This window comes from Mustela putorius, unplaced genomic scaffold (genome assembly GCF_011764305.1).
Source record: "Mustela putorius furo isolate JIRA1106 unplaced genomic scaffold, ASM1176430v1.1 tig00003942_pilon_pilon_pilon, whole genome shotgun sequence".
Lineage (NCBI taxonomy): Eukaryota > Metazoa > Chordata > Mammalia > Carnivora > Mustelidae > Mustela > Mustela putorius.
Genome location: NW_025422087.1, coordinates 5907419 through 5931051, shown reverse-complemented (window position 1 = coordinate 5931051; position 23633 = coordinate 5907419). Strand labels below are relative to the sequence as shown.

General features: G+C 42.8%; 1 protein-coding gene across 2 annotated transcripts in view; it reads right to left on the bottom strand.

The window, feature by feature from the left end:
* B3GLCT (beta 3-glucosyltransferase) overlaps positions 1-23633 on the bottom strand; it is a 116861-nt gene that overhangs the window by 80423 nt on the left and 12805 nt on the right. For both annotated transcript variants that reach the window (XR_006603540.1, XM_045069531.1), the window contains exons 2-4: positions 21915-21964; positions 12436-12475; positions 6748-6857 (exon numbers count right to left, since the gene is read on the bottom strand). Coding sequence is in view for 1 of the 2 variants with exons in the window: in XM_045069531.1 (XP_044925466.1) it covers positions 6748-6857; positions 12436-12475; positions 21915-21964 (200 nt within the window). In the remaining variant the exon portion in view is untranslated. The remainder of the gene's footprint in view (positions 1-6747; positions 6858-12435; positions 12476-21914; positions 21965-23633) is intronic.

Below are 23633 nucleotides of genomic sequence, written 5' to 3'. Positions count from 1 at the left end.
ATAAATTTTTGAAGATGCTTATCTTGACGTCTAGCATCTACCTAATGATATAGTCATTTCTATTATGAAGCAGTTACCTCCTACTCATAAGGAAGTCAAAGAACTCGAGGATCTTTCTAACCTGTCACTCCCCAGCAATCAAGAACGGTACTCTGCACATAGAAGAGCACTTGGTAAAGTCTGCTAGCTGACTGATTGGAAGAAACATCCAACTGTAAACCACAGAGTCATTATAAGCTGTCTTATAAGCTTCAAAACTGGAGATGGACAGAACAACTCAAAATGACCCAAAGTATTTTAGAAATAAGGGAGTTTCACCACTCTAGCAACAACTCCCAGTATAGTACTAAGTTTCAGACGGAAAGTTAGTTTAGGCTCCTGTTTTTATATTCTCATTTAAAATGATGAAAAATGTTTGTGTTCTTAATAAGACCACATTTTAGCACTTTGAGGCAAAACAGGCCTAGGTAACAACTTGCCAAAGAAAAGAGAACAGCTAGAAGCAGATGCATAATCACAGAAACCATTAAATTTTTGCACCTTAATTTTTGGCAGATTTTGTAGTCAAGTGCAACCTGACAAGGGTAATGAATAAACAAACAGCAGTTCTAGACATCTGGCAGTGTGGGAGGAATAGATATTTTGGGCTATCAGATAAATATTCAAAGATAAAACTACTGTTGATTCCACCCTTAGCAGGAAAATTTTGTGAATGCTCATGGTGGGCAAATCCATGGGGAAAACCCAGATTGCAACCTGAACACTTCCTGATTCAGGTCCCCAGTGACATGAGAGCCCCAGGCATCCTGTTCAACTGAGGTACAGCACACATCTGCCAAACCATAGGGTTGACCCATCCTCGAAGGGGAGAGCATGCTCCCCACCACAGAGCTAGGAATGCCCTGACAACTTCTGCCTTAGATTCTCCTGTGGCTGATGAATGAGGTGTCAATTCTTTCTCAAAAATACATCAATTTCTTAAAACGAGTTCTAGTTAAATTTTTAAGTAGGGAGTCATACCTACCTCTTAAAGGGACTTTGGCCCACCTACATGTTTTGTGGATCTCAGCAATTAATTCTCTGAAGTTAACCTCATTGCTCTATTTTCATGTAGTTCTAGGTCAGGGTATCCCAATACTGCCACCAGGATTGTCCGCAAACACTGTGTTAGCTGTCAACTATCTCTGGATCTTTAAAATTCGACTTTAAATTCTTTAAAATTCAACCTTTAAAATTCAATAAATCACATGTATACCATTAAAACAAAACAAAAAAACACCCCTATAAAGAGAAATAAATGAACCAGTATCCAGTATAGTTGCAGACTCTAAAATGTCCCTGGCCATTTCAACTACTAAAAGGCAGGATCTTGTGAGCAAATTAAATGTAAGCATTAAAGTTTTGTCATAACTACCTCAGTATTCACAGTTGGCTTCCATCCTAGGAAAGAATTTCAGAATAAGAAAAGTAGACTATCTTATAATTAAGGGAAGTTTCCTTATTGCTTTAGTCTAGACTCCATTTATTATCACAGAAATTAAATGCTGGAGAAGAAGGGTTTGCTTAATGATGTTGCTTAATTACGTGTCTTTAAACGTAAAACCAATATTGCCACCTAGTGGCAATCTGAGACAGCTACTCAACACGCGGAACGTGCAAAGTGTACACGGAAAGGACAATAAAAATTAAGGATAAGCAAACTGAAAACAGAAGCATAAAATAAAGTGCTAGGAAAGGTAAATACGGAAGTGAAATGGAACTGCTTTCTAAGCTTTAAAAGCTGAGAAAAATCTATCAGTGAAAAATGCAGTTTCTAATATTGTCCACATGCAGCAGAACATGAGGAGCTGTGGGGGATACAAAGAGAAGTACAGAGCAGGGCTCGCCTCCCTTTGGAGTCTGAGGGTAGGACAGATGCCCTGGAGGAGCAAGGGCACTGCAGGGGAGCCTGTGGGAGACACCAGAGGAGCATCCCAGAAAGTGCTGTCCATCCTGCCGTCTGTTGTGGCGGACCAAGGCCGTCAAAGTAAGAATAACAAACATTCAGCCCTTTAAAGGGAGGGAACCCCATCACAGGCTACAACATGGATGAACCTTGAGGACGGTACATTAAGTAAAATAAGCCTGTTCAAAAAAGACAGATACTCTATGAGCCCACTTACGAGGGGTACATAGAGCCGTCGGATTCATAGAGACAACGTCCAAGGGTTATCAAGCGCGGAGGGAAGGGAAACGTAGAGTTGTGTCATGGGTATGCATCCAGTTTCTGTGGAGAAGACAAAAAGCTCCGGAAACTGGTTATGTAGTGTGAATGTGCTTTACGGTATTTACACTTAAAAATGGTTGAGGGCAGATTTTACATGCTTTGCTTTTTTCTTTTTTAACCATCATTAAGAAAAGTAACAATAACAAGAGCACCAGTAACAGCAAAGTGCTCCGAGTGGAGACACCTCCCGAAGTAAGTGCATGGGCAGGAGTCCCCACAGCAAGACGACCCAGTGGCATGGCCATTTTTGAGACCCTGTCTTACAAGTTCGATTGGGATAACAAGACAGCAGCGATCACTGTTCGAGAGGCTATTCCTTCAGCGTCCCTGACATCCAACCGTGCTCCTTCTGTGTGTCTCATGCACTCCTCCTACATCCCCAGAGGGCTGCTCATGCTCTGCCCAGTCCCCAAACCCTGGTTTTCCCCCACAGTCCCACTTCCCCCCGGAAGAAGCACCTTCAAGCTTTCTGCCACTGCCTACATATGTTCCTGATTCCAAATCCCACCTTCTGGTCAAACTGTCCTCCCGAGTTTCAAGCAAACAAACATCCAGCCTCCAGCATGCGACACCTCCACCTCAGATGTCATGGGCAGAAACCTGCAGTCCTCTCAGAGTCTGCAAACCCACGAATCCCAGCCTCTGCCTCAGATGGCGGCCCCGCTCCACCCCACCTCAGCCCGACCTGGACTCTGGTCCTGACTTCTCCACTTTTCACCCCAACTGCCCCCATTCTGGCCTCACATCCCCTACCACAACCACCCCGCCAGCTCCACCCCTCGCCCCTGGCCCCGTGCCTCTCACACTGCCTGTGGTGAAGCACCAGCAGAGGTCAGCACCCACACTTTCAGCAGCATCACCCTGGACCATTCCCAGTGACTTGAGATGAGGCTCTTTACCCCGGGCTCATAATCTGTTTAGCTGCCCTCCTCACAGCCACTGGAGTGATGGTTTTAAAATACAGAGCTGACACAAGGAGGCCCTAATGGCTCTCCCCAGCCAGTCATTTTCAACAGGCAGTGCTTGTAGTAACAGGACTGTGGGTTCCTCCTGCATGTACTGCCAGGGGCCAGAGATGCTAAATGTCTTGGATCTCAAATAAATAGTTCTCAAATGCCCAGAGCATCCCCTGAGAGGCCCTGAGAAAGGCCAGGACCCTTAAGAAGACCTACAGCTCATCTGCAGTCAGTCCCTACCTAACCTTCTGGGCTGTAGCACCTACACCGCCCCACATCCTGGGCAACACACTCGTGCTTCTACCCTGGCTGCCGTCCCCCGGTTGTCTACAGAGAAGCCTCCCTGCTCCCACCCTCCTCTTTAACCTCACTAGTGCCTGATTTTTTATTTATTTTTATTGTACTGTGGCAAGAACAACTTAACATGAGCTCTGTCCTTGCAACAAGGCAAAAACTTTCTAATGTACAACAGAGTACAATGCTGGAGTGCCAACCCCAGAGCTCAGTCATCTTACTTAACTGAAACTTTCGGCCTGTTGCTAACTCTTCATTTCCCCCTCCCCTGGTTACTACCGCCCTGGCCTTTGATTCTATGAATCTGACTATTTTTAGATATCTCATGTACATGAAATCATGCAGTATTTGTCTTTCTACACTTTAGCCTTGCTTTAAAATTGCCCATGTATGGGCCTGTCTCCTCTCCTGGACTGTGGGCTCTTCAAGCACAAGGACTACGTTTTGCTGATGCCTGCATGGCCAGTGCTTTGCTCTGTAAATACTGAATGAATGAGTGAATGAATGGGAGGTTCATAGATAAATTCTTCTATTGACTAGGGGAGTCCTTGGTGTGTAAACAATGTCCTGACTTTAGCAGTGATGACCATTTGTCTCTTCTTCCTTTTAGTGATTATAATCACCTTCCTCCTTCCAGAGATTAGAACTCCTTGCATTTTGACTGGATCCAAAGGCCACCCAACTAAAGATTACCTTTCGCAGCCTACATGTGCCCACATGACAGTGGGATGTAGGGAGAAATGAAAGAAAAGACATATACCACTTCAGGGACCAAACCTTAAAAGGAAAGTGGTTGTCCTGCATACACAAGAATGCCAATGTTGTGGTAGTTCCAACCATGCCAATGAGGACAAGACACTCTAGCCGATGGTAAAGTAACAAAACAGAAGGATTCTGGCACAGAGCTGCCAATCTCCGGCCACACACCCATGGGACTATTTGTGAGTGGAAGTAAACCCCCACCTTCCTTAACTCATTTGCTATGTTGTCTGCATTAATGTAGTCAAGTGAATTTTCTTCTTCTTCTCCATACTGTCTCTCGAAGATTCACTTATTCAAGAGATCCTATTTTCCTAGAAGCAACTCATACTCAATCTTTTTATACAACTCTTTTCTCCACATTCTGTTGTTTCACTGGAAGAAGTAAAATAGCTATTTTATGAGAGAGGTATGAGAGGGGTCCACCATTATCAATTTAAGAATTAACCACAAAATTTTAAATAGAGAAAATAATTTACCTAAACCAAATTTTCATTTTAATTTGTTCAATTTCCTCTTGATTCAATTCCACTGCCATAGGCTGAATACCCATTCTGTTTAAGGTGCTCAGGAGGAAGAAAAAGCAGAACAAGCTGGATTAAATGGGGAAGATACATAATCTAAAAGACATGATTCCCTCTGTGAGAGGGAAGGGATTTCTGAGAACAAGGACACATGATTACATAAAGATACACAAGCTCTTAACTCATATGAGTAAGTGATGCGTAAGTCTGTCCTGGTGTCATTACTGATCATGCAATCCAAGGCAACTGCCAAGGCCTAATTGAACTAAATTCCATTAATGCCTGCCTGAACCCAACTGAAGGATTATTCAGGCTACACATTCCCCATCCTCTCTGCCTTGGCCTTCATTTGGCCACTCCACTAGTGCTTTAGGAGAGCAAATGGAACAAAGCCATCCAGTAAAGGTTGCTTCATGTCTGTCTCTCTGACGAAATCAGATAAGGTTTAGTAGAAGGAAATCTCCAAAGCTGGGTTTCCAAACAAAGAAGTATTTTTTTTTAATTCTTTCAATGACTTTAATATCAGAAAAATATTATAATGTCTCTATTCTTTTTTTTTTAATTTTCAGCATAACAGTATTCCTTGTTTTTGCACCACACCCAGTGCTCCATGCAATCCGTGCCCTCTCTAATACCCACCACCTGGTTCCCCCAACCTCCCACCCCCCTGCCGCTTCAAACCCCTCAGATTGTTTTTCAGAGTCCATAGTCTCTCATGGTTCATCCCCCCTTCCAATTTCCCCCAACTCCCTTCTCCTCTCCATCTCCCCTTGTCCTCCATGCTATTTGTTATGCTCCGCAAATAAGTGAAACCATATGATAATTGACTCTCTCCGCTTGACTTATTTCACTCAGCATAACCAAACAAAGAAGTATTTTAAACTCATCACCGGCGTCTATCTCCAATTACCAAAAAACAATCTGTCTCTAGCATGCTAGTCTTTCCTTTCCCTTGAGAAGCTGTGACGCTCCAAGGAGGGGAGGCAAGGACCTGTCCTTATAAGGATGCTGGGAGGTTGGATGAATTTTATAGGTAAAGCATTTAAAGGTTAAGCACAACTAAACCTTATGCTCAGCACTATCTCAGCCTTGAATACCATTAAGGCTAATTTGTCCATGGCTATTTACAATCCTTTATTTCCCAGTACCCACCAACAGAAAGAAAGCAATCCATCAGAGACACACATCTCCTGTCAAAGAGTTCTTGCCAACAGAGCTGCGGGATGGCCTTCATCTATAGACAAGCATGTGTGTCTTGAAGGCCACAGCAAGGCAGTGTAGTGAGCAGGGTTGGCGGAATGTTTTTTGCTCCGCTAAAGAAAGCATCTCTATAGCAAGACAAGAAGGTAGATCTTCCTTTACCCAAACCTCCAGCATTATTCATAGCAGCTTTAGATTCAGTTCATGCCTATTTTAAACATTATTAAAATATGTACCTGCATGTGTCGATCTTTCTCTCCATAATCCTTCTTGGATATTGCATTACAAATCAACCCAAAAGTTCAATTAATGATATCCAATTAAAAAACAGATTAAGAGACTCATGGAGGAAACACTAAGGTTAATGAAAATGTTATTTCAACATGAAAATTGCCTAAGAACCTGGTACTAAAATTTTGAATATTAATTATCCCTGCTATTTTAAGCCCTGCTTTTATAATGTTATTCCTTCCACTTCTTTTTATCACACTTTATGACAAAACCACAATAGTCCTACACAATTATGCAAGTCTCTTAAATTTAAAAAAATAAGAACTTAGAAAGTGAGACTTTGAGCATCCGGAATTAATAAGAACATTTTAAACAAGTTGATATTAAATAAACAAAACAAGTCAGAAGAGTTACTCCTATCTAAATAAAATGGATTCTCTACATATGGAGTACTCTGGAAAAAATGAAAGCAACAACAAACAAGTAACTAGCAGACATCCCAGCCATCACTACATACCTGTGTAAGGTTTGCCGCTTGTTTTAAGATGCTTTTTTTTAACTGTTCTGCTCTCTTTGCATGAAAAGAATTACTTTGACTCTGGATGACAAATACAATTCCTTTTAAATCTAGAACCAAAAAAAAAAGATTTCAGGTATTTATTTTTCAACAACTGAAATAAACTTAAAAGCAAGTTTAAAAAAGAAAAGCTGCAAGGCAAGCCTTCGGGCCATAAAAAAATCCATTTAAATGTAATCATAGCGACAAAAATCTCTTTTTGAACTGATCTCTGAAACATCCTTCCTAGAAGTTAGCAAATAAGCTCACTGTACTCCATCAAATCTGCAGTAACAAATGTGCACCTGCTCCTGCGTCTGTCGAAAGCACAACTGGTAAATGTGAGAAAGTAGGAAAACGTCGACAACACTAGCTTCCCCGGTAGCTGAAAATCTTGCTTGCCACTAGCCTTCTAATGAGTCACACATAACCCTACCTTGCACCGTGGCTTGTTATGGGTTGAAGGGCATCCCTCAAACACCACAGGTTCAAGTCCAACCCTCCAGGACCTCCGAATGTGACCTTACTTGGAACCGAGTCTTTACAAAGAGGCACTCAAGTTAAAGTGTGGTTGTTGGTGGGGGACCTAAGCCAGTATATTTGGTGTCCTTACACAAAGAGGAAATCTGGACGCAGATACACAGAGGGAAGATGATATGAAGCCCCTGCGAGAAGACTGCCTTCTACAAGTCACAAAGGCCTCAGAAGAAACCAACCCTGCCCACACCTTGGGCTCAGACATCCCCCCTTCAGAACTGTGAGATGCATTTCCATTTTTTTTTTTAAAGATTTTATTTATTTATCAGAGAGAGAGGGGGAGAAAGCGAGCACAGGCAGACAGAATGGCAGGCAGAGGCAGAGGGAGAAGCAGGCTCCCTGCTGAGCAAGGAGCCCGATGTGGGACTCGATCCCAGGACGCTGGGATCATGACCTGAGCCGAAGGCAGCTGCTTAACCAACTGAGCCACCCAGGCGTCCCTGCATTTCCATTTTTAAGCCACACAATTTGTGGCATTTTGTTTCAGCAAACCTAGCAAACTAATAACACCACTTCAAAAATGTTTTGGATGGGTCTTTAAGGTGACAATCAACAGTGACGACTTCTGTACCATCAGGTCACGAGAGCTTGCAAATAAATAACTCCATAATCTCTACTCTACTTCACAGGGCTCCTGGCCAGAATTACATGTTATCTCCAGGAAAACAGCCACTATTCCACAGGAGCCTCACAAGAAGTGTGGCATACAAGCCAATCTACAACAACACTGGCAGTGTTTGCCAGCCCCCTAGACTCTCGCTTCAGGGTGGCCAGTTTTCTTGCAATGACGAGCACAGAGCAAACCCTTGAATGTTAGGCCCACCTGACCAGGGAAGACAATTGGAGGTCTTGCCAGCAAAGATGGTTGCTTGGTCCCACAACGGAGAAGCACATTAGGTTCTGAGTTTGCAATAAGGCAACAGATAGAAACAGCCCTAGGGTCACTGCCCTGTGCCCAGAAAGGGGCGTTGGCAAAAGGCAGACCTCACATAAATTGTAGCCTCCAGTCACCTTATAGCAATAAATATGGGGACCAACCCCCCCACCATGTGCCTTTCCTTTTAACACCTCGACTCAGAGACATAATTTGGTTTTAATTTTATCCCATATATTTTATTGTTTTCATGTTCAGTTCTATAGTTCCATTCATTTATTCAATCACTCAAATATTCATACAGCAAATAGCTCCACAGTGAGCCATCTAGATCCTAAAAATAACCCCAAATGCTCTTTGGTTAAAACTCAATAAAAAATTTAAAGGGAAATGTTCAACAAGCTATTGAATATGACCTAATTCTTTTCCTTTGGGGGTTTATATAAATATGAACATTCCACATACCTACCTCTATTTCAAATCAGCTTCTTGGCTTTATAAGTAGGACATACAGATAAGACTTGTACAAGTATCTCATGTTTCAACTGAAATGTAGTATTTGTTCTACTGTATTGAAACATTAATGTAAGTGATATATCAAAAGAGGAGTTATAAAGACTTACTTTTGTTAAAAATGAGATAAACTTGAGAGAAAAATTTTTGCAAAATTTTGCAAAAAAAAGCTGAAGATGCACATTCCCAACAACCCAGAAACTCCACTCCTACTAATCATCCTTGAGAAACTTGCATATGCATAAACAAGGATATAGAATAAGAGTGCTCACAGCAGGGTTGTGTAAAAGGAAAAAATTTGAAGCAACTCCAATACCCACTAATAAGATAAACCAACTAGAATACTATGCAGCAATGAAAATGAACAGGTACTTGAGGCATCATCCCAGATGGATATTATAGGTGAATCCTACAGACTGAAAAACAAAAGCAAGCTTCAAAGGAATAACCATATAAATCAAAGGTTTGTGAAAAGATATGCACAAATATATATAAGATGGATATATCACATGTGATCAGAAAATATAAAAGATTACATGAGAACACCAAATCAAGACCACATTATAAGGCTCCCGCTACATCAGGAATGTTTTATTTCTTAAACTAGTTGGTAGATACATGGATGTTCATTGTATCACTCTTTGTGGCTTCCCCTATGTTCAAAATAATTCATAAGAGGATTTTTAAAAGAGCAAATCCATCTGTCAAAAGGTTAACACTGCAGTAATCAACTCCTGCCTTTTCTTCTACCAGATCAGCAAAATTCCCACTGCTCCCACAAAGACAACGGTCCTTTCACATGGGAAAGAGGGTTTGCAAGAAGAAAAAAGTGAATCCTTCTCCTTTGCTTGCACCTGAGTCACATGCTGTGGGTTGTGTTTGTTTTTTCTGCTACTAGGAAACCACCACCTTCCTTCTTATCCTTGATCACACGTGCTCTGGGCACTCATCCAGCAAATGTGCCTAAGTCTATACTGAGGGCAAGGTTCTGGCGTGCTGAGAGAGGGAAGCACAGTCCCAGCAATAGCGAGCCCGAGCCAAGGTAATAAGACAGCCATTACAGTACAGAGCCAAGTGGGGAACTACGGGAGCATGGGGTGGGGGAGGGGGGAGAGCAAGTGCAAGCAGACCTTCTGGAAAGGGGCATTTCCTGCCTTTCCTTTAAAATGCTGCAATTTTCTGCAGACCCAGGCAGAGAGGGTGGCAGATCAGAGGCGGAGAAGGAAGCAGGGTTATCACAGAGCCCACAGCCTGCCTTCTCTCTGCAGCATCAGGAGTTGGTGACCGGGGAGTCTGTCAGGTACTTGAGAGAAAAAGATGAAGGGAACAGTCAGTGATGAAGCTAGAGGAGGAGGCTACCTCAGCCAGATCAGACCATGAAGGATTTAAGTGCACACTAAGAGTGCATCTTTAGAGTAATAGCTTTCAAACGGGAAGGGCCATGGAGCCATCCAGGACCCCACAGAGTGGGGCCTCCACAGAAAGTGATGAGGATACTATGTCCTGGGGATGCCACAGAAGAGGTGGGAGAAGCTTCTCAACAGAGAGGGCGGTGACGTCTGGGAGAGCATGTGGAATTAGGGCCCTGAAAACGGTAACAGCTGGGAATGGCTGAGAAATAGGGTGCAAATCGGGCAGTTACTGGTGATGAGGCGAAAGAGGAATAAAGGGGTCGTACACCGAGTGCCTGACGACAATGAAGGGCACGATGGGCCACAAGAGGAAGATAAATCACTCAAGACCGGGAAAGAACCTGAGGCCAATGGTAAGCTGCAGAGCATTAAGGAAAGGTGATGGAACCAAGAAGGTCCCTAGAAAAGACCCCTGAAGGAGAAATAGTAATTCTTTGAAGGAAAAAGAAATCAAAGGTTCTCTATTTAGACTAATAGACTAAATAGACTAATAGAAATTAGTCTATTTCTCTGATAAGAAATTAGTCTACTAAGCACTAATCCCTCGGGGACAGAGGTAATGTAGAAACACAGACTCCATCCTGCCGCTGTCTCTCTGATGAGCAATCAGCGTGCAACTCTTCTGATAAAAGCCGAACAGCAAGCGGACTCAGGAGTTTAGGCTGAGGGATAAATACGCACGCACACACGTGCATGAAGAGCCACTCCAGTTGTATTCTACTTGGTGAGAGTAACTGTCACCCATGCATCTCCTGACCAGGCAGTGAGCCGAAACAGGAAAAAGGCCACCTCACCCTGAGTGTGGAGAGACTCTGATTCTCCTGGGGGGCTGCTTTTGCAGTCCACCCCCCAACGCCCCCAAGCCTGCAGACTCAGGTTGACACTGTGGCAAATAAGGCCCCGAGGTCTTTTTGGATAGGCCGATACCAAAGCACCTATCACTAGATTTGCCATTTGTAATCGCAGGAGTGCTGATTTACTTACCCAGGTAACTTCCCTTTGGTTCTTTCAAGCCCATATCCTAGACTAGTGACATTAGTTCATTTAACAACCATCTTCAGATTTTCAGGGCACCTGGGTGGCTCCGTCAGTTAAGCGTCCCACTCTTGATTTTCGCTCAGGTCATGATCCCTCAGGGTCATGAGATCGAGCCCCACATCAGGCTCCGTGCTGACATGAGCCTGCTTAAGATTCTCTCTCTCCCTTCCCCCCTACCCTCCCGACCCTAAAAATAAAAAATAATAATCATGTTCTATAAGGAGCCCCAGGAGCCTCATCAAATTTCATAAAATAAATACAAAAACAAATGCCCAAACCCACAAGTGTTGGCAGCAGGAAGAACATCTCCACAAAGGGAGAAGTGGCTAGTCATCCAGGGTGTCATAACATATAGAAGAGAAAGCACTGAACTAACGAGGCTCCTTCAATATGCCAGTCTTAGAGCTGACGGCATGCATGCCCGGGACCCCAGCACAGGCCACCCAGGGCTCCTCTCCTGCCTTCCCGACTCTGCAGAGCCCAGGCCTGTGAAAGAAAGGCCTAGAAAGGAAAGTGTGCCCTTTCTCTCCTGTCCAGAGTCTACCTCGGTCCCCACGGCCTACCCTGGGACCACCAACATCGACAAAGTTCACATAGATGTCAGTCTTCTCTGTCCTCTTGTCACCATACGGGGACCTATTTCTCACAATGCCAGAAAGCAGCAACGACAACTGTGACGTCATGGTCACATTTCTGAAGATGCTCACAGTACACTGAAGTGGGGGACAAGTAAGGGTACACAGGGGCCGTGACGGCGGCAGGGGTGTCCATAACAATGCGAGTAGCTGCTTCTGCACCAGCGTTCTCAGGACGGGTTTGGCGTGTGGTGGGTAAGCTGACCCATGGGGAAAGCAGTGTCTGCAAGTCAGCAAGTGGAAAATCGGGCCCCAGGCCGAGGGGAGTCCTTCTCTTCCACAAAGTGTGGGCCTCGGATGACAGAGACTCTGTCTTACTGTCCCCATCGCCCCCTCAGTGTTCACCTGGCCCAATCCTCCACCCTTACTGGAAACTCAGTAAACAAGGGTCAAGGGAATTCAATCTAACATAATGGCTGTTGTTCCCAGTACAAATCACATGTCACTCTGTTGATGCGAAAAGTGTTCTCCTCGGGTCTGCGTGAGGGTAGATGTGGGCCCAGGCCCAAGACAGAACATTTGCACAGCAGTACTGACCTTATAAAGAAAATCAGGAAGAGAATTCATTTCACTGAAATATAATTTACAAGAAATATACCTGGGTACATACTCATAAGTTAAAAAAAAAATCATTACTTACCTATGTCACTTGTCCTTGAGACACCACTTTTCTCCAAATTCTGTATTTTGGATAAAAGAGAAAAAGATAAATCTCCCCACATCACAAGGCTAGCAAAACACCAAAAAAATAAGCACGGTACACAGTAACATTTGGGGCAAGACGGCAAAGAGGATTGCTAAGGCTTAACTGGTTCATAATGTTCTGGGGAGAGTTCATTTAAAAATCCCGCGAATCCCATAGCACGGCCCACAAAACAGAGGCAGTCTCAACGCTGCCAGCGCGTGGTTCACGACGATGAGCCCCACTAACTATGGGATTTATCACCTTGTGGGCTCGGACATATCAGCATCTAGAACATCACCACCACATTCTCTTCCACCCGAGGAGCAGCACTGGGGGCCTCAGCGGGACCCAAGAAGGCAATCAGCCAGCAGTTCGTGAGCACAGAAGGGGCCTTTCAGAGCTTTAGAGCTCTGGACACAGAAATCCAGACGTGTGCACAGAAACACCTGGTCCTAATCCTGATCCTGAGCCTAGGTGGACCGGGGGAGGGGCTCGTAAACAATTTCTCTGACAAAGAGCAAAGTGTCAGCAGCTACCTCTGCCATGTTCACAGTCTTCTCTGGCAGACAAGGAAGGAATTTTCTCTCTAATTGCCCTTTTCTGCTTTCAACTGCCATTCACTATAATTATAACAATTGGATAGTGGCAAATATCCTTCAATTTTCTTCACAGACTGCAAGGAGAAATGCACTGGTGAGCCTTTACCAACAAAACTGGGAACAGCTTAAAAGCCAAGATACAGCCAGAAAAAGAAGGAGTCTCAGAATGCCAAAGGGGCCGTGACAAAAGAGAGGGAGGGCGGAGAGGGAAACACAGGACAGTGTCTATCTTCTGCAGCATTTCCTGCAATTATCTTTGTCTCAAGAATAGAAATACCACTGAGTGGAGGAGAACCCCATGGTTGGGTACCACTTTGTTATGCCTCGGGACCAAGTGACACTTGACTTAGTCCTGATAAAACACGGACTTTTCGGAAAAGCCCACTAAAAAATACTGGAATGCTGCGCTGCTTCTCTAACTGTGCTAAACCAAAGCTGGGTCATCATTGTAAGTTAGCACATATGGAATCACTGCATCTCCCATGCTCTGAACGCCACCGCTGGTCAGGAGCACAGCCTGCCCTCGGGGAAGCAGCGCTGGCCTCAGAACCAGAAATGCCGATCAGCATTCACCCCTAACCTGCTGCCCATCCCTTGATCAAGCTGCCCGCTCCTTTCAAGGCCACAGCTTTGGCCAGTAGATGAGGATGGTAGAAAATTTCCAAGTTTAGATTTACAAACAGCATTGGCGTGGGTAAAGAAAATACTGTGTATACACACAGTGGAATACTATTCAGCTTTAATAAGGAAGGACATTGTGGCACATGCTACGCCAAGGTACCTTGAGGACATGACGCTAAATGCAATCAGCCAGACACAAAAAGGCAAATACTGTACAATTCCACTGACAGTGTTGTCTGATTCATAGAAATGGAAAGTAGAAGGGTGGTTACCAGGGACCAGGGACGGGGAACAGAGAGCTGTTTACTGGGGACATTTTTAGTTTTGTGAGATGGAAAGAGTCCTGGAGATTGTCTGCAGGAGAGTAGGAATATCCTTACTACTGCTGATCTGTACCCTTAGAACTGTTTACGATGGTAAATTTTATGTTATGTGTATTTTATCATAATTTTAAAAGAGAGAGAGAGAGAGAGATGATCCAACCCAACACTCCACTTTACAAATGAGAAAATGGAGGCTCAGAACAGGTAAAGGATTTGCTGGAAGTCCAACAGTCATTCTAGCCACAGAACCAGGATGAAAATCCAGGTCTTCTGAGTTCTTCCCCATGTTCCTTTTTTTCCACCCGTGGGATAATGCATGCCCTGTCTTCCAGAGGCATATTCTCCGGAAAACATGTACCAGAAGAAAGCACGCTTAAGAGTGAGCTCCAAGTGACACCCACAACAAAAATCACCTGTAGCCATAAGCTGAAATATTTAAAACAAAACAAAACCAAAACCAAAAAAAACCCCTGAACTCAGTGTTTCCTGACTACCTTAAGCTGGAAATCAACTGGACGTCCTACCACATCTCTTTGTGAAACCAAAGAAAATCAACCAAAATTACACATCTTTCCATTTGTTATTAAGCTTTGCGGTTCCAACTGGCTGAAAACAATAGCTCGGAAATGATTAACCATTTCGAATGGCTCGATTTGTAAACTGTAAAAATAAAACATCCCAGAACGACCGCATTAAATGAACTGAATGGAACGAAAACGGTCTTGAGCAATTTCCCCTTTGAGAAAGAAAATTAGACTAAATGAACGAATTGACAGGACATTTAAAATTCTGTCTCCAGCTTTCCTCATGAAAAGGCTTAGCTCTTTCTAAGAAGAAACACGTGGTTCGTTTTATTATCTCTGCTGCCACATGTTTCTTACACTGACTATCAGTATCAGTCAAAATGAGCTCACTGTTAAAGTTTTGTAAGTCAACTGAATTGCTATTCAGATAGGAAAGCAGTTTCTTACTAATGTATCTACCCCACAGGCAGCTCCTACCCTGGCTGGGAAGAGACAAATCCAAGTCACCCTTTGGTGTAGGTTTTATTTGTGAAGACGCGATAGATATGAACATGTGCAATCCACATGTGTACTGCCTCATTTACAAAGCCTTCATGAAAAGATAAAACATCCTCCAAAGAATCTCATAGGAAATCTTCTAAGAAGAGAAGTAAAATGGCATCTTGTACCCACTTGCAAACAACTGCCATCCCCTAGATGTTGAATGAAGTGAATTGGTCAGAATGTGTTCATCAGTGGACTCAGCTAAAAGCTGGTCCTTTGTTTTAATTTTGCCCCTACCACTTACTAGTTCAGCCCTCAGTTTCTCATCTGTAAACAAGAAGAATAATTACAAGACCTACATTACAGGGTCATTGTGATAACTTCATTAGGTAATATAACGTTGAGCATATCACCTGCCCAAAGAAAATGCTCACTAGTTGTTAACTATTAATCTTTATCATCATGAACATCTACTTCATATGAAGTCAACTAACACCATAAAAGAAATTTAATGGACAAAAGTGGTAAGGTCAATGGTTCCTGTTTTTATTTTGACTTAATGTTCCATCTGAAAGGCTGTATAAGGTATCTCTTGCTGTCATATCAGGTACACATTTAAATAGGGTCTGGACAGCAAAGGAAACAGTCAACAAAACAGAAAGGCAACCCATGGAATGGGAGAAGATACTAGCAAATGACTCTACAGAAAAAGGGTTGATGCCCAAGATCCATAAAGAACTTCTTAAACTCAACACCCAAAAAACAAAGAATCAAGTCAAAAAATGGGCAAAGGACATGAACAGACACTTCTCCAAAGAAGACATACAAATGGCTAACAGACACATGAAAAAAATTTTCATCATCATTAGCCATCAGGGAAATTCAAATCAAAACCACACTGAGATACCACCTTACACCAATTAGAATGGCCAAAATTAACAAGACAAGAGACAACATGTGTTGGAGAGGATGTGGAGAAAGGGGAACACTCTTACACTGTTGGTGGGAATGCAAGTTGGTGCAGCTACTTTGGAAAACAGCGTGGAGTTTCCTCAAAAAATTAAAAATAGAGCTACCCTATGACCATGCAACTGCACTATGGGGTACTTATCCCAAAGATACAGACGTAGTGAAAAGAAGGGCCATGTGCACCCCAATGTTCATAGCAGTAATGTCCACAAATAGCCAAACTGTAGAAAGAGCAGAGATGCCCTTCAACAGACGAAAGGGTGAAGAAGATGTGGTCCAGGGTGCCTGGGTGGCTCAGTGAGTTAAAGCCTCTGTCTTTAGCTCAGGTCATGATCCCAGGGTCCTGGGATCGAGCCCAGAGTCGGGCTCTCTGCTCAGCAGAGAGCCTGCTTCCCTTCCTTTCTCTCTGCCTGCCTCTCTGCCTACTTGTGATTTCTGTCAAATAAAATCTTATTAAAAAAAAAAAAAAGATGTGGTCTGTATATACAATGGAATATTACTGAGCCAGTGGAAAAGATAAACACCCAACTTTGGCATCAACATCGATGGGACTGGAGGAGATTATGCTAAGTGAAATAAGTCAAGCAGATAAAGTCCATTATCACACAGTTTCACTTATGTGTGGAACATAAGGAATAGCATGGAAGACATTAGAAGAAGGAAAGGAAAAATGAAACCAGAGGGGGAGACTATTTGTGAGAGACAGTGGACCCTGAGAAACACAGTTTTAGAGGGGAGGGGGTTGGGGGAAATGGTTGAGCCCAACGATGGCTATTAAGGAGGGCACGTATTACAAGAGCACTGGGTGTTATATGCAAACAATGAATCATGGAACACTACACCAAAAACTAATGATGACTAACATAATAAATGTTAGTGACTAACATAATAATGGTGACTAACATAATAAATAAATAGGGTCCGTCACTCTTTTAAGTGGTGGACACACACACACACACACACACAATCTTCAAAACAGCTCTTTGATATAGGTCCTATTACCCCATCTCCTACATGAGGAAGCTGAAGCAGAAAGGGTCAGTAAGTCCCACAGCCTATCAGTGTTGGAGGAGGGACATGAACCACAGTGTCCAACTCTACCCCTACATCACACAGGATACAATATCATAAGTTACCACAGCGGGTAAATCTGGGCAAGACTACAGGTTGAGGCAGATATGTGGCCACGGCTGAGGGGGGCACCAGAGCTGAGGGGGTGCTGTGGCCTGGAGCACGAGGCTAGGTGGGCAGGCTCCCCTGAAAACTGCACTAGATCAGAAACCTGGTTCTAGTCCAGGAACCTAGAAGAGGAGCCTAGGCCCAGAGGTCAGGCCCCAGGAGAAACAATAGGGCGAGCACCCAGAATTCAGACGTGAAGCCACCAGAGGCCCTGATGTGTGGGGCAGGCCCCAGCCCTAAGCAGGGCCGCCTGCATTCCAGAAAGCGCCCCCCAACTCTGCCACCCCTGAATAAAGCAAGCAGTGAGCTGAGGGGGAAGGAAGGCAGCTGCTTCTGAGCAAGCTGGTGGGGCAGGTCCTGATCCGTTCTGCCAAGGGTGATCAACTAATGATAATCCCAAGTTAACGTGGTTGTTGGTAAGAGCCTTAACTCCCATGTCCAGGTTCATCTACAGACTTAGGGTGACCTTGCAAATGAATTCTTCTCCAGCTCCCAGTCTCGGGTATGGTCCACAGTAGACATTTTATTACTACCTCTCCTCAAGGGATCAACGGCTTTTTTGGCTCCGTGGCCTAAGCACAAATGGGATATTTTTCAAGGATTTTAATACCTTTGTGTGAAAAATGACATGAAGATGTAAGACTCACCTTGTTTCTATTTATATTTATATATATATATATATATATATATTTCAGAAGACAGATACATATATATTACCCTATTCGAGAATGTGAGTTAGAACCTATGCTTGAAAGTATAGGCTGTAATTTTCAATTCATTATACAAAATGAATTGTATTAATTCAATTCATTTGTATTCAAATTAATTCCCTATTACTATCCCTTAGGTAGCACTTCAAATTCATTACAAATGAGCTTTATTATTGTCAAACACACATACACATACACACACATATTACAATGCACACAGCTATATAAAATTACAGTATGAAAAATTCAAGGATTCAGGAAATTGAGATTCTGACTTCACTTTTTATTTTTTTTTAAGATTTTATTTATTTATTTGAGAGAGAGAGAGCACAGAATGAGAGAGAGCACAGGAGCAGGGGGAATGGGCAGAGGGAGAGGGAGAAGTAGATTCCCTGTGGAGCAGGGAGGCCCCCAACTCCATACCTGGCTCCATTCCAGGACTCCCCAGATCATGACCCAAGCCAAAGGCAGTTGCTTAACCAAGTGAGCCACCCAGGTGCCTTTTAACTGCCAGTAACCTCAGTCAAATCACATAACTTCTTAGCGGCTAAGTTTTCTCTGCTGTACAGGCATGCCTCGTTTTATTGTGCTTTGCTTTATCATGCTTTGCAGATACCGTGTTTTTTACTAATCGAAGGTCTGTGACAACCCTGCATTCAGCAAGTCTATCAGTGCCTTTTCCTCCAACAGCATTTGCTCACTTTGTGTCTCTGTGTCACATTTTGGTGATTCTCACAATATTTCAAATTTTTTCATTATGATTACATTTGTTATGATAATCTGTAATCAGCTATCTTTGATTCACTATTGTAACTGCTCTGGGGTGCCACGAGCTGCACCCATAAAAGATGGCAAACTTCAATGACAAAGGTGTCTGTGTTCTGACTGTTCCACTAACTGGCTGTTCCCCCATCTCTCTCCCTCTTCTCTGGGCTCCCTATTCCAAGACACAACAATACTGAAATTAGGTCAATTAGTAACCAAACCTACAGTGGCCTCTAAGTGTTTAAGTAAAAGCAAGAGTTGCACATCTCTCACTTTAAATCAAAAACTAAAAACGGTTAAGCTTAGCGAGGAAGGCATGTTGAAAGCTTAGATAGGCTGAAAGTTAGGTCTCTTGCACCAAACATTAGCCAAGTTGTGAATGTGAAGAAAAAGTTTTTAGAGGAAATTAAAAGTGCCGCTTCAGTGAACACACAAATAAGAAAGCGAAACAGCCTTTCTGCTGATACGGAGAAAGTTCGAGTGGTCTGGGGAGAGCAAACCAGCCCCAGTATTCCCTTAAGCCAAAGCCCAGCCCGAGCAAGGCCCTAGGTCTCTGTGATTCTGGGAGGGCTGAGAGAGGTGAGGAAGTTGCAGAGAGAAGTCTGAAGCTGCAAAGGTTGGTCCATGAGGTTGAAGGAAAGAACCAGCTCCGTAACAGAAGGTACAAGGTGAAGCAGCAAGGGCTGGGGGAGAAGCTGCGGCAAGTTCTCCCAGAAAGTCCAGCTACGATAGTGATGAAAGCGGCTACACACCACAGCAGGTTTCTAGTGTAGACAAGACAGCCTTCTACTGGAAGATGCCATTGAGGACTTTCAGAGCTAGAGAGGAGAAATCAATGCCTGGCTTCACAGCTTCAAAGGACTCTCACGTTAGGGGGATAACACAGCTGGTGACCAATGCTAACTGACCATTCCAAAAATCCTAGGGCCCTCTCAAATAAAATATTAAAAAAAAAAGAAAGAAAGAAAGAAAAAAGTACACTGAGCACTGAGTAATATTGTTGAACTGCTACATTGTATACCTGAAACAATGTAACACTATATATTAACTACACTGTAATTAAAATTCTTGAAAACTCAAAATAAATAAAGAAAAAGAAACATGTTTCATGAGATGAATGATCTCATGGTGATTCTCTGATGGATCCAGGCAAAGAAAGTTGAAAACCTTCTGGAAAGGATTCACTAATCTACTATACCATTGAGAACATTCATGACTCATGGGAAGAGGTCAAAATATCCACATTCACAGGAGTTTGAAAGAAGTTGATTCCAACCCTCATGGATTACTTTGAAAGATTTAAGACTTCAGCAGTGGCAGTGACTAACTGCATTTGTGGTGGAAACAGCAAGAGGACTAGAACTAGAAATAGAACTGGGGGTAGGGGGATGGTGGTATGGGCAAAACAGATGAAGGGGGTAGAGAGGTATAGGTTTCCAGCTATGGAATAAATAAGTCATGGGGATGAAATGTCCCACACAGGGAGTACAGTCAATGGTGTTGTAATAGTGTTGTATGGTGACAGATGGGAGCTACATTTGTGGGGAACATAGCAGAATTATAGACTTGCCTAATCACAATGTTGTATGCTTAAAACTAATGTATCATTGTATGTCAACTCTACTTCAATTTAAAAAAAAAATAAGGAAAGAAAGAAATGGAGCCTGAAGATGGGTCCACCTCATGATCAAACTTGAACAGATAAGGAGCTGCTCCTCATAGATAAATAAAGTAGTTTCTTGAGATGGAAACTATTCCTGGTGGAGATACTGTGAAGATTGTTGAAATGACAACAGTGGACTTAGAATATTACATCAACTTGGTAGATAAAGCAACAGCAGGGTTTGAGAGGACTGACTCCAGTTTTGAAAGAAGTTCTACTCTGGGTAAAATGCTATCAAACAGCATCAGCCACTACAGAGAAATCATTCATGAAAGGAAGAGTCAACCAATGGGGCAAACTTTATTGTTGTCTTATTTTAAGAAATTGCCACAGCCACCCCAGCATTCAGCAACACCACCCTGATCAGTCAGTGAGGCAAGACCCTCTACCAGCAAAAAGACTACAACTTGCTAAAAGCACAAGTGATGGGCAGCATTTTTTTTTCTTTTCGCAGTAAAGTACTTTTAAATTCAGGTATATGTTTTAAACATAATGCTATTACACACTTAACAGACAACAATACAGTGTAAACACAACTTTGGTTATGCACTAAAAACCAAAAAAAAAAAAAAATTCATTTGACCTGCTTTAATGCAGTATTCACCTTCTTATGGTTTTCACTTAATTGCAGCAGTCTGGAACCAAAACCACACTATCCCCAAGGTGTGCTTATACATGGGAATATCTGTTTTGCTTAGTAATAACAGGATCATTGAGAAGATCAAGTTAATTAAATGTCTGAGAATATTTTATTAACCATAACCATAAAGGATCTTAAAACCAAAGGAAATCATTATTATTGTTCCTGTATAGGAAACGCACAGCACAGTTAGAACAGATAATACTCTGTTGACAAAAGAAACATCCTTTTTAAAAATGCTTTTACACTAATTGTGGGATAAAAAATCAAGTCAACTGAGCCTTAACTAATATGATATAGACAATTTATATTTTTAAAATATGGTTTCTCTTTAAAAAAAAAAATACTGTTTCTCTTTCTCATCTGCTAAATTCATCTAATGCAAAGCCTATATGGTAAACTTTAAGCAAAGTTCCTGAATGCAATTGATGATGAAAAAAAAGCAGCAGCTCTGTGATTTGGATAAGAGTTGTCCTGTCTTCATTGGTCCCTCAGGTCTCGGTTCCTGGGTCCGACCATGCAAGGAGCCTGGCAGTCACCCTTGGGGACTCACATAGTGCCACCTTCAGGGAGAGGGATAGTCAGGCTCTTGTGACCCCAGGGACATAGTATAAGACTCCTTTCTCAGACTGGGAAAATGAAGCCCAAGTTTAGATGTGGTCAGACTAGACAAAACTACAGTCTCCAAGCCAGACTTCTAAAACGTCTAACTCCACTTCAAAATACTTTTTCTTAAAATGAAATTTGAAACCTACTTGGTCTGCTTAAACCATTATTAAAGGACTTTAAGCTTATGTGTAGCTTGCCACTAGGGATTAAAAATCTATGTTGACCAACATTCCATTAATCCATTAAAAAAAATGATAACTGTTGAAAGACAAAATCATTACAGCTCCCATTAAAGAAAATACAAATGAACCTCAGACAGGAAGAATAGATTTGATCACGAGAATAGTACCTTAGATTGCTTGACCTCTTTCTTTATATCTTCAGAAACCAAAGCAAAAGCTGGAAAAAAGAAAACATTTTTCCATTAAATTATCAATTAAGATTCATTCTCACATTCAACAGTTGTGCTTAAAATGAGAAAAATAGGGTTCTTTAATAAAGCATATTTTGCTCATTTTTAAAAGCAGCTGCACTGCTACAAGCCCACCCCGTGGGCCACCTTCATCTCCGGACCTGAAATTATTCATCGGTGGGAAGCTAATGTGCTTAGCCTACCAAGCGAAAGGAATATTACATCAAAGAAATTAGAATCTGTAATCCATTTGTGTCTCTGGATATAAACTACAAAAAAGAGATGCGTACAAAATACACCTTCTCAGCAAGCTTGATTCTGGTGCCTTCTAAAGCGAAGGGGAATTTCTAAGAATCTAGAGGGAAGCGGTACAGATTCCTACTCACACAATCACTGCAGAGCCTGGCAGGCACCCGAGCTGAATCTGGGGCAAGCTTTCATTCTCAGGGGCTGCCAGGTTAGAAGTGTGGTGCAGACAATGGGTGACTGCACAGAGCCCACTCACGCAATGGGGCCAGGAGGGGGAAGGGAATTCAAATCACTCCCTATTTAGAAGGATTTCAGGTTTTGAGTTGGAGCCCAGAAATGGATAAAGATATCCCTCCAGACACACCTAGTCTCTACATTTAAAATAATAATAATAACACTAACAAGAACATGACAGGAAGACTTTGAAAATACAAAGCAAAATAATAAACACCACAGTCAGGAAGGTTAACCAGACAAAAAAATAATGTACTTTAACTTGATGGTGCATTTCTTCTGAGGAGCTAAGAGAAAAGCACCTCATAGAGTTTGCTTTCTCCAGTTAGCGTCCCCAGGAGAAAATGGGCAACGGCATAGAACAGTCATGCACGAAAAGTGTTGGACGCCGATTCGGCAGAGTAATAATGTAGTACAAGGGGTTTCGGTGGTAGGTCTCCCGGGAAAACGGAGGAGACCCTCCTGAGAAGCAGCAGACAGCTTCCTCCATTTGGACCCCTCCAACCTCACCTCCACCCCCAGACGCACCCCCACCCCCAGACATCCACTGCCTCCAGTTCTCTCTCCATTAACATGTACTCAAAGGAAATGATGGAAAACATTCACACGAAGATGCAAATGACTGACATCCTTTAATCATTTCCATTTCCAGGATGACATTTCAAAAGGCAGGGGGAAATCGAAAACGTAACCTAAAAGAACCTCTACGTGTGGAATGTGGACAACAGCAGATGTTACAGGAGGCCTCCCTGAGACCACCTCCTAGAAATAATAATCCCCAACTCCACCCCTCCTTACCTTCTTCACTCTTTTTCTCCAGAGCACTCACCACCATAATACATACTAATATTTGTTTATTGCTTGTCTTAAATATTAGTTTATTACAAGCTCCATGATTTTGTTTTTTGTTTTTTTTTTTTTTAAGATTTTATTTGTTTATTTGACAGAGACACAGAGATCACAAGTAGGTAGAGAGACAGGCAGAGAGAGAAAGGGGGAAACAGGCTCCCTGCTGAACAGAGAGCCTCATGTGGGGCTCGATCCCAGGACCCTAAGATCATGGCTTAAGCCGAAATCAGAGGCTTTAACCCACTGAGCCACCCAGGGGCCCAGGAATGTGGTTTTGACTGCCTGCCCCATACCTAGAACACAGCCAGCACACAGAAGAAGGTC